Source organism: Aythya marila (genome assembly GCF_965140915.1).
Source record: "Aythya marila genome assembly, chromosome: 12".
Lineage (NCBI taxonomy): Eukaryota > Metazoa > Chordata > Aves > Anseriformes > Anatidae > Aythya > Aythya marila.
The window spans coordinates 10296210-10312225 of record NC_139053.1 but is presented as its reverse complement, the minus strand read 5'-3'; the positions used below and the strand labels follow the sequence as shown (position 1 = coordinate 10312225).

The window sequence follows — 16016 nt, the reverse complement described above, 5'->3', positions numbered from 1 at the left end:
CTTCCTTGCTTCCTTCCAGGAGGATAGTAAAAACTCATTCAGTTGGTTTCTTGCTTTGCACTTCCACTTAGGTGTTTCTAAAGATGTTTCTGGGGCTAAAGCATGAGTTATGTTTCTCTAGGGATAAAACTCTTGGTCTAGAGTTATTTCAGTGCAGAGGGAAATGGGAGATTGCTCTGGGACAGAAGAACAGTCCAGGCAAAAGAGCAATTGTAACAACGGGAAAGCAAACAGATTTTAACAGCTTTGCTACTTACACTGTTCAAAGCAGTCCCCGCTAACTGGAAAATGTCTCAGTTTATCAGGTAACAAGCTTGGAGATGAAGGCTGCAGTTGCCTGCTGGAAAGCCTCCCTTGGATATCAATTTCAAAGCAGCTGGAGTAAGTGTTGCCCTTTTTTTCTTGAGCCTTGACAGTACAGAGATGCTGAGCAGGGGTCCAGGAGGCAAAAACCTCACCCAGACAGACGTAGCTCTGAGCACTGTAAGGATGAGACTCATCCCATGAGGCTGTTCAGGGTGAAGTTGGTCATTTGCTCAAAGCATTTTACTCAGAAACAGATCTAAATGCATCTGAAGTGCTGAAGTGCCCTTTAATTAAAACCCTTTCTCAGAAGAAGCAGTGATCCAGTGTCTTTTGTTCCATGCCACTTCTGAAGTGCAGTGAGTTCAAGCACACAGCGTGTTCATGACCACTTCCACAAGGACAGTCCTCCATGTGCTTGCTGCATGTGTGATTTCAGTAACCAGATATTTGCCTTTTTCTTTTTCTTAGCCTCAGTCACAACCTCCTCTCTATTAATGGCATTTACAGTCTGTTGAAGTCAGTAAATACCTGCCAGAAGACGATGGAGGTAGAAGTCAGGTATGTATGTCTTGAAGAATCTTGTTTGAGGTTAATCCCAAAGTACAAGTCTGAGAGTAAAGTTCTAGGATTTTTGAGTCACCTCAGAATAGGGGTGGGTGAAGAACATGCACAAAGGAGATATACACATGGTGATGCATAGCTGTAAGCAGACTCTTTCTGAGCCATCATCCAGAATTTGAGAGGGTGCAGATACTAAAATACATTGCAAATCTGTGAAGTGATGTTATAAAGTATTTTGAAATCTTAAGCCAGGCTATCACACAGTTTGGAACTTTATAATGTATGTAATCCCAGTGCACTAATAAAATTCTAATACTATTCTAATACTATTCTAATAAAATACTCCAGATAGAGGAATAATTTAACAACTTAGCAACAATTGTTTGCCAAGTATATTGTATGAAAATAATCAAGAGGTAGTGTCACCCCGCGTCTCACTGCTGTTCTGATCCTGTTCTCCTTGTGTTCCATTTCCTCTTTTTTCATCTATCTTCTATTCCTGATTTTTTCCTTCCATTTAATCTTTATTCCTTTTGATTAATACATTTTAATCTCTTTCTACCTCGCTTTTCATGTTATTTTCCTTTATGCATATTTGAGGGGCATGCTGACCCTACTTTCCCATATTTTCAGAGGCATGAGTGAATTGAACTTTAGACTCATTGCTGTGCTCTGCCTTGGGAAGAGGTACTCTGTGGAGTATGAGAAATGTTGACTTCTGGAGCGGAGCTGGAAATTCTCCTAGTATTTTCCTTTGGAAACACCCTAGAGTTCAAATGTAGTGATTTTGTCTGCACTTTCTCTAGTGGTTTGGAGAAACTGAGTCATCTGATATTGGATAATTTGATCCAACCAGGATTTAAAACTAATGGTGATGTTCTTTTGCTTGTTTTGGGAAGATTTTAAGTGATTGGTAGCACCAAAGTATTTTGAACAGATCTCCACCAAAATGAAGCATTCATAAAATAATTAATTTAAATATCTAGAATGTGACATTGATTGATTGCTTTTCTTCTTCATTTAGCCTTTGTCATAAGACTGCATTCCTGAGGTTTACAGAAGACAGAGAATTTGCTTCCCCTCACAGGTAGAGTATGTGTGGAGAAATGTGTTGTGTTTTTTTTTTTCTCAGCATCTCGTTTAGTTCTTATATTTTGTTTACGTACCAAGAGTAACAGTTCACCTCACTTTCCCCCTTCCCCTGGAATCTAAAATTAGTAATCTCTCCTGGTTTTCTTAGCCAGGAAGTTGGCTACTAACTTCTATAATGTATGATTATGTTTTATGTCTCTAGAGGACATTTCAACCCAGGATCCTAAGCAAAACAGGCTGTTTAACGACAGCCATGCTCTCTAATAATAGCAAACAATAAAAAAACAAACAAAAACACAAGCAAGCCCCACACCTCCAAGCAAAAATCCCAACAGATTCACAGATCTCTGTGTGTTTAGAACTATTTAGTTCAGTACACTGTGCATTCCCTATCATGGTACTCATGAATCAAAATGAATTTGGAATTTTGTTTTTCACCTTAGAAAACTGTGAATAAAAACAGCTCAGTCCAGATGTTTTAATTGAGAGGGGTTTGTTGTTGCTCCTGGAGCCCTAGGTTCATTTCTTTATTCCCTTGTTCTCCATGAACTGAGTCTACTTAAAATAGCATTTCCCATGATACCTGAGTCCCACCTTTTATCTGGGGAGGAACTGGGAGGCAACCCAGTTGTTATGGTTATGCTTGGAAAAGAAGGACAGCCTGGGTGAGACATGTGACCTGTGACTCCTTTAAGGCACCAGATGACATTTCAAACTCAGATATTTTGGAATCTGGATGTTGCATTTATTTATGAACAGTAGGGTTTTTTGCACAGACATGGACTCTTTGCAGAAAACATGTTTAGGCAAAAGCTGAATGTTCCATCAGATTCTAGCTTAGATGGGAAGTCTGTCTTGTTCCCCTTCTCCCCAGTGGTCCACACTCTCACATATTTGGATAATTACTGAAAGAAAGAAAAGTCTGCTATTGGCAAGACACTGGTGAGGGTAGTTCCAGGTAAACCCCAGGGATCTGCCAAATTACTGAAGCATTAATGTTTTACTCTTGTCTGTTTTTGTGCACACTTACTAGGGAGGAGCCTTTGTACCCTACTGATGACCAACAGGTTGGAGAGGAAAAACAAACACCTACGCTCTCAAAAAAAATAAGGTATTGTGTCAAATGTTCATTGTATTTCATATATTTCCTATGTCTGGATCCTTTAGCTGATGAAAGCTGCATCTCCAGGTTTGAATGGTGAATCACAAGAGATCTGGTAAAGTCAAACATTTGTCTCTGTGCTCACAGTCCTAGCTTGCAGCACTAGAAGCTCTGTGGTTAGTGTTTGTGCTCTTCTACAGTAACCAAAGTAGATTGTTCTGGGCTCACTAGTACAAGAGGGATGTAGAACTTCTAGAGAGGATCCAGTGTACAGCCATGAAGATGATTAAGGGATTGGAGCATCTGTCTTATGAGGAAAGACTAAGCAAGCTGGGCCTGTTTAGCCTAGAGAAGAGGAGATTGAGAGGGGATCTTATCAACCTCTGTTAATACCTGAGGGGACAATGTAAAGAGGATGGGGCCAAGCTCTTCTCAGTGGTGGCTAGTGATAGGACAAGGGGTAATGGGTATAAATTGAACTACAAGAGGTTTCATGACCATATGAGGAAGAACTATGGTTTGGGTGACAGAGCACTGGAACACTCTGCCCAGAGAGGTTGTGGAGTCTCCTTCTTTGGAGATACTGAAAACCCACCTGGATGTGATCCTGTGTAACACCCTTTAGGTGACCCTGATTGAGAAGGGAGATTGGACTAGACAATTTCTGGAGGTCCCTTCCAACCTCAACCATTCTGTGATTGTGGAATGTAGTCTCTCATTCACAGAACTGGTATGATGATTGTGCAGTTACTGCATCAGCTCCTACACGGTAGTCAGGAGAGCTGGCGGTGGCAGAGCTTGTGGCACTAGAGGAATTTGCTGCTGTTCTTTGGAGAAATGCATCCTAAGATGGACCCTTGTTCAAATGCATATCTGATCATACTCTGACCCCAGCATGCATGTCTGTTTTGTAGCCTGCGGAGGAAGATGAAGAGGTTGTGCCTGAAGCCTTCTATCCAGGATTTGGGGACCTGTTTTTTTTTCTGTTGTTGTTGTTGTGACGCATTTTTCCTTCACTTTGTTGTGTCTCTTTATTCTGTTTTTGAAGATGAGCTGAAAGTACAGATTATCAGTTGTTGCTGACCAAAAAAAAAAAAAGGCAAGAAATTTAATTGCTATCCTCATTTTTTCTCTGGCTTTCTGAAGGGATGAAGTTTACGATCTTGTTTGCAATCCTGAAGGCCTGGACTATTGATTTCTTGTTTTCTCCTAGACTGACAGACTGTTATTTTCAAGCCAGTGACCTGGAGAAGCTTTGTGCAGTCCTGAAGGAATGTAGCAGCATCTCCGAGCTGGAGTGAGTCCTTCATAACTTACGGTCTTTATCTGCATTTTGCAGGGATATTATGAAAATGGCATTTGTCTGTGCCAGGGTATTGTACAGAGCATGTGGTAGAGAGAAAGGCCTATCAAAGACATAGCCTTATGTGAGCTAGTATCCTTTGCCAAGAAGGCATGCAGTTCTAGTGCTCCCTTAGGGCAAAGGTCACAGCTTAGAAATCCAGAAAGGGGCTATTTGATCACATAGCCTTACTCCAGGTGTTACAAAAACTGTAAAATCAAGGACCAGCAGAGGCGTGTAGTCTGTTTAACACAGCCTAAGGGCTGGCTATTCCCATAGGCCTGGCAACCAGTGAAAGAAACTTTGAGGTTTTGCTCTTCATAAGCAATCATATCTATTGATTTAAATGAACCATAGCTCTTATAATCCTTAAGTGTTCCTTCTCCAGGATTAACCCATCCTCTATCTAACAGCTTCTCTGTTGGGCTTGTCCAGGATGATCTTTTCTCAGAGCTGTGACCTCCTGGTCCTTGGTAACTGCATTAAAAAGCCCTGTCAGTGTACTTGGCAGATGTGAGAAAAGGATGAGCTTCGAGCTGGGTTTCTGGCTGTCTTGTGCTAGTTAGTGCCAGTCTGTAGTTTCCTTGTAGGCTTTCGTTGTAAACAGAGAGGGGCACTGCTCATGATATTTGTATTAGGGTGCCAGTGTTCTGCTTTCAGAGCTTTTGTTACTAAGAGCTGATTTTATACATTTTTTTGTTTGTTTGTTTTCTCTATGAAAATTAAATGCCTTTCTTTAAATCCTAGTTTATCAAATAATTCTCTGGGAGACGAGGGACTTTCGCGGCTGTTTCAGTTCCTCCCAAATTTGAAAATGTTAAGGTCGCTCAAGTGAGTAGCTCACATTTCTCCTTACTCGTGGATGTGGTTTTATGGGAGTATTGATAGCGGAAGCACAATGACATTCAGGAAGGGCTGTAAGGATCAAGTGATGCTATAGTATGTGTTTGTTGAGGGTGGTAGACCCACTGAGCTCTCTGGTCTTTTCCCACCTTTAGCCCAGGCCAGACTGACTCCACTTGAAGCTTGACCAAGATCAGTGCCTGAAAGGCTGCATACTCTGTCCTCCATGAAGGAGACGGGTGGTTTTGTCTGCAGGTGTCACACCTGGTTTCTAAAACAGGCTGAGATCTTTAGCAGGCCACTGAATTTTTCCTCTCTCTCTCCCACATCGGGAGAAAGAGCAGTCCTTCCTGTCATGTGGTGGGCATCTTTGGATAAGAGATGCTGGGGAGCTCCAGCTTCAGCAGTGAAGTCTGAATTCAACCACAGTGGTGTGGATTGCATGAATCTGAGCATTCTACCTGGCACTGCCATTGCAAGTGCATCATGTAGGACTCTGCTTTAAAGTGTATACTATCATTCTGCTTTATTGTCCCTGTTTGATTAATTGAACTGCTCTCAAACTAAGACCATTCCGTTTACTTCTGTGCAATGAAACACACTGCTGTTATATGCTTTTTTCTTCCCTCCAGCATCATGCAAGATGCCCACTGTCACACTAGATACTGTAATAAACCTAATAGACATTACTATGATCTTAGTTACTGTGGGTTTTGTACTGCTACAATTGCAGTTACAGCCAAAGAGTTTTTCTTGCCTTGCATCAGTATCTTAAAACACAAGGAATTTAATTTAAACATAAGAAAAAACTTCTGTATGGAGGATGGTCTAGCACTGGGTCAGGTTGCCCAGAGATGCTGTGGATTCTTCATCTTTGGAGATATCCAAAACCCAGCTGGACAATGTCCTGAGAAGTCTGCTCTATTTGACTCTGCTCTGAACAGTAGGGCTGGACTAGGTCATCTCCAGAGGTCCCTTGCAGTCTCAATTATTCTGTGATTCTCTGAACTCTAAAAGTGAGGGATGAATTTAACGAACACTGGAGTGAGTCTTGTCTGCAGAACTTGGAAGTTCAAAGCACAAGCAGGAAGGTGACAGAGAAGCAGGCTCTGAGAGTGTTGGACAAGGAACTCTATTATCAGTCGACACACCATAAATCATAGTAGTTCTGCTTGCCACAGCTGATTTCATCTCTTCCTCTTGTAGGCTTGATAACAACCGGATCTCCCTGAACTCTGTATTTTGCTTAGCTCAGTCCTTATCTACACTGGAATGCATTAAAACAATGAACCTCAGGTATGACAAAGAGTATTTTTCCTGTGTTTTTGTGCTATTTAAGACCTCAAGCCCTGGTTCTCAGGGAGTGATACAGGAGCACTTGTCTTCAAACTCCATCCTTATTATGTTCTTTTCTGGTTATAGCTTAGGACACATGCAGGTGGTTCATCTAACCTTCTGGGAAAGAATCAGGTAAAATCATACCCATTGATCCATCTAAGCCCGATGTGTGAGTCCCTGAGATGTGCCAAGTAAAGGTTCATTTGTCTCCAAACTCCAGCGAGGGCGGTGGGAGCAGGATGGTCTTTTAGGGCTGATTGACAGCAGCTTGAGTCCATAGAGCAGCCAGTAGTATCCTACTGCTTGTCAGAGCTGCAGTCATCTTGCTCCTGGGCCAGAGCATGAGGCCATTGCCACCACCTCACCCCCTTCTGCAGCTACATGTGAGCAGTGGCATCAGCACAAATGATTGAGGAAACTGTTCTTTCCCCAGGGACAGAAGTACCAGCAGATTGAGAAGAAATTTCCTGGTGCATCCCAAGCACATAGAAAATGGACAATGCTTTCGGTATGGTGGTTCTGGCTTTCTCATGTCACCCGGGAACATAGGGTCTGTACCTGTAGAGTAATGTGTGGACCAGACCTGTGCCTCCAGCTGTGTCTTCTCAGAGGGTTCTCCTGTGCCCTGCGTGCCTTCAGAGGCAGACTCCACTCTCATGGGAAACAGCCTTTTCTTTCCACTGCTTGTATGTCACTGATTCACCAGATGCAGAAATGGGGTTGGGAGGGGAAGATAGCATCTTTTTCACATGGAGTCACCTCTGTGGATAAGGTCTGTCTTTAACATCTCCTTCTTCCACCCCCCTTCTCTGCTGAAATTGGTTAGGAAGGCCAGTCTCCAAAATAACACACAGTTAAAAGGGATGAGGTAATTTGGCAAAACCAAACAAATTGGGCTAGCTGGTGTCAACCCAAACCAACAGGTGTTCATGCTGTGGAGCCACCAGAGGGTCACAGTCATATCCCAGAGGCAGCTGGGTGAATAACATACCCTCTTTGGATAGACTTGGGATGCTACAAGTGCATACGTGAAAACAAATAGTGTCTTTTGCTTGGCCATGCTGTGCAGGGGAAACTTCTACCCCTAAATAATGGTATACAGACCAGGCTGGCTACTGCGTTCATCCCATGGAGGCCTGCCAGCTTGTCACTCAGGGAGGTTTCTTCAGTTTCTTTCTTGGAGAAGGAGATAGGAGACACCTCGTTGATGAGCCTTGTTCTGGGAGAACTAAGACAATGCTGAGCAGGTGAAGATGATGTCCAGTATCCAGAGTCAATTGATGTGTTTGTATCAGAGTAACACCCAAAGTGATAGAGTATTTTGGTGCCTTGGTTCTCTTAAATCAACTCAGAGCTGGTAAAATCCTCTGTTTGACACAGGTTTCGACTTCTCAGTCCTAGCTTGTGGGTAGCAATATGTAGGGAAAATAAGAGAGTTGCTAAGGGCCTTGTCCTGAGGCTTGAGGCTCTGGGATATGAGGGGAGTGTCACCATACCACCATGGTCATGTGAAATGTTTAGCTCCTGAGTGCTTTGTTTGCTTCAGTCTCAGGGACTGCACGATGGGTCCTGAGGACGTGACCAGGCTGTGCCAGATACTGGTTCATTGTACCCAGCTGACAGAAATCGAGTAAGTTTCATGCACTCAGCAGCCTTGTCTGTCTGTCTGTCTGTCTCTCCAGCCCACAGATACAGATTCAGTGATCAGTTTAACAGCTAATGTAAATCAGCTGTCCTTGGTGGAGCTGTACCCACATCTCTACAGCTGAAGAGCAGGCAGAGGAGGTCAGGGCCTGCATAACAGGGTGTGAAGAATGGGCCAGTGAGGTCTTTTTCTCCAGGTGGAGTCCATTGCAGGACAGGAGATCATCATCTCCTGGCAGGGCTGCATCCTTGGGCAGCTAGCTGGAAAACAGCTTTTGGAGCAGGCCCTGTGCAGTGTAATGGATCTCTGAGTAGGCCTTCCACAACCTCCTAAAAAACCCCCAAGGCTTCATCCAAAAATGTAGATAAACCCACACCTTCCACTGTCCTCTCTGTTTCAGTTTGGCCTTTCCTAAGCCTGTCTGTATGTAAATGCCCCAGAATACTTATGGAACCTCAGTCTTCCTCAGTTATATGGCTAGACATACATTAGTCTCTGCTTCTTGAGGCCCAGACTTGTGGTACAGCCAGAGCAAGAGCACATGGCCCAGTAAGCCACAACCATCTCCTGAAGAGCTGGTCACTCCAGGCACCAAGAAAATTGGATGAATAACATTGAGAATGAAAACTGAGGAATAACAAATAAAAATAACCAGTACATAACAGTAATACCAGTACTGCATGCAGAAAATACATCAATAGCACCATTTTATGAACTTACAATAATAGAAAAGTAAAGCTTTTAAAACTTGTTTTAGAAGGTAGAGATCTTACACTTACAAGGATTAGCCTATAAGGACTCATATCACTCAACTTCCACAGCATTCCAGGACAAGTGTTTTTTGGTATTTGCCCTTAATGCCCACTTGTGCATATTCACATCCATGTAGGTCTTACAGAAATCCTTACAAGTTGTCTGAGTTTCCCCTGTAAGCTGTTTTCTTCCTTGTTTTACAGTCTGTCTGGAAATTCACTGAGTGACCAGAGCATTGAGAGATTGCTGATCTTCCTGCCATACCTCTGTCATTTAACGCTACTGAGGTAATGTTTGGGGTCCTTGCTTTGACAGCTGCCATGAAACGTTCATTTGAAAAGTGCTGATAGCACAGCAGATTTTAGGAGCCTTAATCAGAAATTGCAGGTTAACTAGCTAGGTAAAGGAAATGCAGGCTCACCCAGGAACTCTTTCACACTGATACCTGTCTTATTTTGAGAAACAAAGCAGCACTGAACCTTTTTTATTCCGTGATAAATATTAAAAAAAGGATAGAAGGACAAATACCTGCCTTAGGCCCTGCATCCCTGATAACCCTCACTTCAGCTGTCCCATGGAACATGGCTGCCAGCATCCATAATAGATTTAGGACTTGTCAGTTGACACACACTGACAGCTGTGGTGGTTTTACCTTGCTGGGTAGCTGAGCTCTGCCACAACTGCTCTCTCACTTCCCCTCCTTAGAAGAAGAGAGTATGCTGGAAAGAAAAAAACACACAAGTTGCACAAGTCGAGATAAGAATAAATGAATTAAAGGGAAAAGGAGGAAAGAAAAAACAACAACAACAACAACAAAATAAACAAAAAAACACAAACAAGCAAAGGCCATGCAGGAGCACAGAGAAAGAGAAAATAAATTACTCTCTACTTCCCATCAGTGAGTGATGTTCGTCCATGTCCTGGGAGGCAGGGCCTCAATACGTGTAGTTGTTTGGGAGGACAGACGTCCTCATAACGAGAGCCCCCACCCTCTCTTTCCCCTTTCCCACCTTTTATTGCTGAGTGTGACACCATATTATATGGAATATCCCTTTGGTTGGTTTAGGTCAGCTGCCCTGGTGATGTTCCCACCCCACCTCTTGCACACCCCCAGCCTGTGGGCTCCTGGGGGAAGTTGGAGGGAGTCCTGATGCTGTGCCAGTCTTGCTCAGCGATACACACAGCACTGGTTTGGTACCAGTGCTATTCTAGCTACAAGTGCAGAGCACTGCACTGTGTGGGCCACTGCAGGGAAAGTTAACTCCATCCCATCCAAACCCAGTACAACAGCACACCACAGAGAGCACCCGTGTGTGTGGTCAGCACCTTTCAGCTCTGCCCCTGTAGGGATCTGGCATCCAGCCACACTTGGGACCAGAAGTGTTTCCTGGCAGCATATTGGCCATTTAAGCTTGGAATTTAGGTTGGAGAGGTGCTGTCAGGGACTAGGGCAGTCTTACCTTGTGGATAAAAAGCCCAGAAGGATCTTTGCTATCTCCTGCTAGTGGTTGTAGCATGGAGGAGCTGCAGTGGCTGAATTTGCTCACTCAGGAGGTTCTTTCCAGTCTGGAGTCTCCCTAGTCTAATGGGCCACCCTTCACCACCTGAAGAGGAGGTGTTTAGTGAATGTCCTTGGTCTGTACTCCCTTTTTAGTTAAAGGAACCTAAAAGAGACCCTACTTTAGTCAAAAGAATGCTGGGTTCCCATGCTCAAAACCTTAGATCCTTGCTCAGCAATACTGAATTAAATGGGCTAGATCCAGGCTTTTGCATCACAGAGTTGGGAAAATTGGGCCATGCATATAGAAAACATTCTTCTTGGACCTGATTTCATTCTTTTTTTCTTTCCTTTCCTTTTCAGTATTAAGAACAGCACATTTTCACCACGTTGCGCCATCTTATTCACCAACTCTATCGGTCTCTGTGAGCGGATCAGAAAGGTAGAAGTTCGGTAAGACACTCAGATTACTTGGAGCCTAGCAGTTCAGCTTTAAAGAAATTACAAAGCTTGCCTTCTTTGAAGACCATTGCTGAAGGATTGTCTTTTCTCTTTGCTTCAGGTCAAATCAAAATGCTTTTTTGCATTTAGGAGCGAGCATACACAGCCAGAAGACATCCTGCAGGTACTGGCATAAAACAATTATAATTTGCTTGTTTTGATTAGGCTTTAAACATTAGTGCAACATTTGAGATGTACCAGGATAGCAGAGGACCGTACCTTTCTTGAGTGGTAACTGGGCCATTCCTGGTCATATCATAGAATCGTGGAATGTATGGGCTGGAAGGGACCTTAAAGATCATCTGATTCCAAACCTCTGCTGTGGGCAGGGACACCTTCCACTAGACCAGGTTGCTCTAAGTCTTCCAGGAATGGGGCATCCATGGCTTCTCTGGGCAACCTGTTCCAGTGCCTCACCACCCTCATAGGAAAAAACTTCTTCCTTATATTTAATCTAAATCTCATTTAGTTTAAAGCCGTTACCCCTTGTTCTGTCACACCCTGATAAAGAATTCCTGTCCATCCTCAGTAGACCCAAATTCTGCTGTGCAAGCAACTGATTTGAGCCCTAACCACCACCATTTTCCCAAATGTCAGTCTCAAATTCTGGGTAGTAGACACTCCAGAAAATCATTTGTGTGATGTATATGTGTTATCACAGAATCACAGAATTGTCTAGTTTGGAAGAGACCTCAAGATCATCGAATCCAACCTCTGACCTAACACTAACCAGTCCTCCACTAAACCATGTCGCTAAGATATGGTTTGGTGTTGTGGTTATGGTTATGTGTTTGCTTCCTCTCTGGGAGCAATGTTTGCAGGGTGCCCCTGTAAAGAAGACTGTAACAGTAGAAGACTGACAGCTAAGCAGTGCATAGATGAGAAAAATGTGAAGAGATCTGCTTCCCACCTGCAGTGTAGGGTTTGTCATTACCAACCTCATGGAGGTGTTTCAAACATTGGCAAGCTAAGGGCATTCAGTTCACCTCAGTAAATGTTTCACAGACACTGCTGTAAAAAAGCAACTGCTGATGGGCAGCTGTCAGTGTTCAGGCTGAACCTGATGGCTGAACGTGCTTTAACTCTCTTCCTGTCTCTTGTGCAGCCTGACAGACTGTGCTATCAGTCAAGGGCAGATAGAGGAGCTCTGTGGAGTCCTGGAGCAGCATGGGCGGCTGGCAGAAGTAGAGTAAGTGGGGCTTGGGTTGTCACTGTGACCTTGAGTAGAAGTCACTGAGGGAGAGCTGGGTCAGCGTGGCTCAGCATTGCCCTGGGTTTCCCAGCTTCTCTGCCTGTTCATGTGTGCTCCTTTAGGCTGTTTAGAAACTGATTTAGAAATTGATTTAGAAATTGATTAGTAATCACACAGCTCCTTTATATATATTAAAGAGGACTTGAGATGGAATTGGACAGTATCCTTGGGATTGTGACTCTGGTTATTTTGAGTTATTGGCTACTTTGTTTGAGCTCTTCTCTGAGACTGTGCTTGGAGCTCTTCGTTTGAGCTTGCTTTGGAGCCCATGCATGAAATTTTTTTTTTTTAGGGCAGTAGTTTGTATCAGACAGACCTTTAGAGGCTGAGCTGAGTCCTTTGAAGCTTCTCAGAGGAACATTGCTGCTTAAAAGGCTGAGTTTTGTTTTTCCACCTTGTTCTTTTGCCTTTCAGTCTCTCCAGGAATCAGCTAGGGGATGAAGGCCTGAGGTTCCTCTTGGACCACTTGCATCGAGTGCATGTTACCTGTTCCCTCAAGTAAGAAAATGCACTGTGAATCTGTGGGCTCAGGGAAGCTCTTGAGCTGTTCCCTGAGCACAGTGCCCCAGTGGAGCAGAAGGTGCCCTAATGGAAAAGTGCTCATGTAATCCCTCCTGAAGCTGGTTATCATGCTTCTTGCCCAGTCCTGCCATAGGAGGCAAGGTCTGAGTGAGTCATGAGCACAACTCAAGACCTTTCTAGGCCAGGGCAACTCACAAGTTGATCTAAAAGCTGCTGAAGTAAGTAAAATTCTTTCTATTACCATCAGGGCCCCTGAGGCCCTGAGAGTGACAGCATGACAGAAGTTGATGTAGTCCCCTGAGTCTTCAGTACATTGTCCTCTCTGAGTGCAACAAGTTGGCTGTCACCCAAGTTATCAGTGCTTTGTCTTGGAGGGGTTTCATGCATTTAGCACTAGCTAGAGGGGACCAACACCCCACAAACTGCTCTGCTTTTAATGCCAACTTGAATTTCGAACTTCAATTTTGCCTCTCTGGATAAGGAACTTGGGGACAACCCTGATTCTTAACACCTGAAAAACCTTTCTTTTCTTTTTGCAGTCTCAGCCATAACAGAATTTCTCAGGATGGAGTTCTGCATCTCATAAATGCCTTTGCCACATCTGGAAATGTCACTGAAGTTCTGGTCAGGTATGTGTCTCCTTACTCTTCCCTGCATTTTTCCTCTTAGTTGTCCTGGACTTTGTGGTCTTTAGGTAATAATTACAAGGACCATGTTCTGAGCTAACTTTATGTATATGTGCATGCAAAGCTTTTGCTTATGTCTGTTTCTCCAGCAAATACGGCCCATTGACTCTGTGCTTGTGCTGGCAGGAACTGCTTTTTCTCACAGATTGAAGTCACAAAGACCCAGCTTTGTGACATTAATGCTGCACTTCATGCACTTCATGCTGCACTTCAGCACTTATCATTGTTTATGTTTTTGTGGAGCATCTGGTCCCTTGTGAACCAAATTTAACCATGGTCACTTTCATTCATTCATTTAATTTCATTCATGCTGTTAAATGTAGGTGCCAAATCTCTTGGCTGAGTCGTTTTAAAGAAGCTCATTTTTCTGTTTCAGCTCTCCCCAGAGCTTGGCAGAGGAGCAGAGAGTGCAGGGACAGCAGGAGGCAGACAAAAGCAGGGCAGATTAGGATTGCTTCTGCAACCGCTAGTGCTGGTTTATGCCAGTTTAGCATTAGTGAAACCTTGTCGAAATATTCCCCTGGGTTGATTTATCATACTGAGAGGTGAGCTGGCCTAGGTCACTGTGTCACTGCTGTGCTGTGTTGCTTTGTGCAGTTGAATGTACTGCTAAATTCTGACCACAGGGAAAATAATCGTTTTCTCTCCAAATCATCTACTCGCATGTCTTCTTCTCTGTGCAGTTTGTGCTCCAAAGCAACTTTACTCATGAAACTGACAAGCAGAGATGACCCAAGAAAGATTTTGAGGTAAACAGTACAGACTTTTTCTTTGGTGATTTATTTGACAAAAACGCTGTCTTGTTTGTTTAGGGAGAGTCCCGCATCCCCTTCTCTTATTGCTTCCCAATGACTGTTCCTCATCTCCATAGCCTGCTGAAGGTGTCACACAGCCTCGTCTGCCTTCACAGCTCTTATTCAGTTGTCATCTTGGTTGTTAGATTGGGGTGAGACCCAGCTATCCCACCCCACTGCATGCTTTGCTTTCTCCAGTGAAGGAAGCAAGGAGTGTGCATCAGAAAGGACCTATGGTGCCCTCTGGGAAGGTCTCTTGTCTGGATGACCACAGTCTTAGGGTGTTCTGTGGTGTGTATGTGCTTGGTGTCACTACAGTCAGTGGGTTCAGTCACAGGACAGGGTGCTACAAAAAGCTGCACCATTAGGATGCATGTTATGGAGGTCCCTGTGTCAGAACATGCAACAGATATTTTTGAAGTGTTGCCAGAATTGTTTTGGAAGTCCTGTGAGGCATTTGAGGTTTTGGTATGATCCTTCTTTGTATGTGAGTAATGGTTGTGGTACCTGAGATTTCTGGGTCAGAAAGTCCGAATTGTTCATAAGGAACTAAGACCATTCTCTTTTGCATCCTTTCAGCCTCACAGAGTGCAACTTTCAGCCAGAGCACTTGGAAAACCTATGGCTAGTCCTGGAAAAGTGCACCAGTCTGACAGAATACATGTGAGTTAATGGCTGATGAAAAACCTGCTTGGACCCATTGGGCTTGTTTGCAAGCTGTTCATTATAATGATCTTTTTTTTCTAGATCCTCAAATAACAACCTGACAGTGCATGCTGCAGAGAGGCTTTTACATTCATTGAGGAAAACTTCAGGTCCTCTAAAAATCAGGTACAGTGTCCCTGTGCTGTTTTAGATATTAATATGGAGCTGGTCTGATAATCTAAGATGTGCTTTCATCAAAAGTAACAGTGAACTGTACTTCTTCAAGAGGCAGGTAGTGTTTGCCTGAGAAATTCCCATGAATGACTCGAAGTTGTTGGTATTTCAGCTTTATCTCCTTGATTCATTACTAAGCATCATGTAAAGCTGTGGCCATAAACTGTGCAGTCTTTGTAGACTTTTACCTGCCTTGCAAAGAAGGGCTCTAATTCTGTGTGAACACTTTCATACCATGGTCTTAACCAAACCTCACCAGAGCATCCTACAGTTCAGCTGGATAACAAGTTCTTTACTTCTCCCAAAATGTTTTTTTTTTTTAGAGCCACAAGGGCCAGGCTCCTTCTCATTGCTGTCAGTGGTAGGCATACAGAAGAGAAGTTTGCATCCTCTTCCACAGGGGCTGCTTCTCCTCTGTTCTCTGTTTGCATCCTATTTCCTATGTAGACGTTATTTTGATGAGCAAAGAGTCCCTGCTGTGTATATTAGACTGCTGAGCACTCAGCTGATGGAGGCAGAGAAGGATCTGTGCATGTGAATAAAGCAGAGCTGTCTGTTTTGTGCTTTACAGCATAAAAGAGCCATGGGTATGTAAAAAATGTGTCACAAACCTTCTTGAGCTGGCTGTCCAGGCCTGTGGAAACATTACTGCGATCACGTAAGTAGCACCTCATGTTCTGGTATCTTTTAGATATTTTAAGTTAGCCTGGGACTTGTAAAGAAACAGTATTGAAGCCAGCACTACAGCTTACTCTTGTTCTCTATGCTCTGACTCTAGTGCATTTGTAAGCCATTAACCACCTTAAGTTGACTTAGACCCAAATGCCTGGAAGGTTGAAGTTCTTACAAAGTTTGTGGTCACACAGCTTAGAGGTTCAGTGGAAAGGAGACCCTGTTCTTGG

At 43.6% G+C, this 16016-nt stretch overlaps 1 protein-coding gene across 3 annotated transcripts in view; it reads left to right on the top strand.

Annotated features, from left to right (window-relative positions):
- The window catches only part of NLRC5 (NLR family CARD domain containing 5), a 49641-nt gene that overhangs the window by 19937 nt on the left and 13688 nt on the right, over positions 1–16016 (top strand). For 2 of the 3 annotated variants that reach the window (XM_082770350.1, XM_082770349.1), the window contains exons 14-33: positions 298–381; positions 775–864; positions 1892–1954; positions 2993–3070; positions 4275–4358; positions 5151–5234; positions 6453–6542; positions 6669–6716; positions 7018–7092; positions 8131–8214; positions 9186–9269; positions 10844–10933; positions 11043–11105; positions 12087–12170; positions 12648–12731; positions 13295–13384; positions 14125–14190; positions 14815–14898; positions 14983–15066; positions 15686–15772. In XM_082770350.1, the coding sequence (XP_082626476.1) occupies positions 298–381; positions 775–864; positions 1892–1954; positions 2993–3070; positions 4275–4358; positions 5151–5234; positions 6453–6542; positions 6669–6716; positions 7018–7092; positions 8131–8214; positions 9186–9269; positions 10844–10933; positions 11043–11105; positions 12087–12170; positions 12648–12731; positions 13295–13384; positions 14125–14190; positions 14815–14898; positions 14983–15066; positions 15686–15772 (1596 nt within the window). The remainder of the gene's footprint in view (positions 1–297; positions 382–774; positions 865–1891; positions 1955–2992; positions 3071–4274; positions 4359–5150; positions 5235–6452; positions 6543–6668; positions 6717–7017; positions 7093–8130; positions 8215–9185; positions 9270–10843; positions 10934–11042; positions 11106–12086; positions 12171–12647; positions 12732–13294; positions 13385–14124; positions 14191–14814; positions 14899–14982; positions 15067–15685; positions 15773–16016) is intronic. The other variant, XM_082770351.1, reaches the window with a different exon arrangement.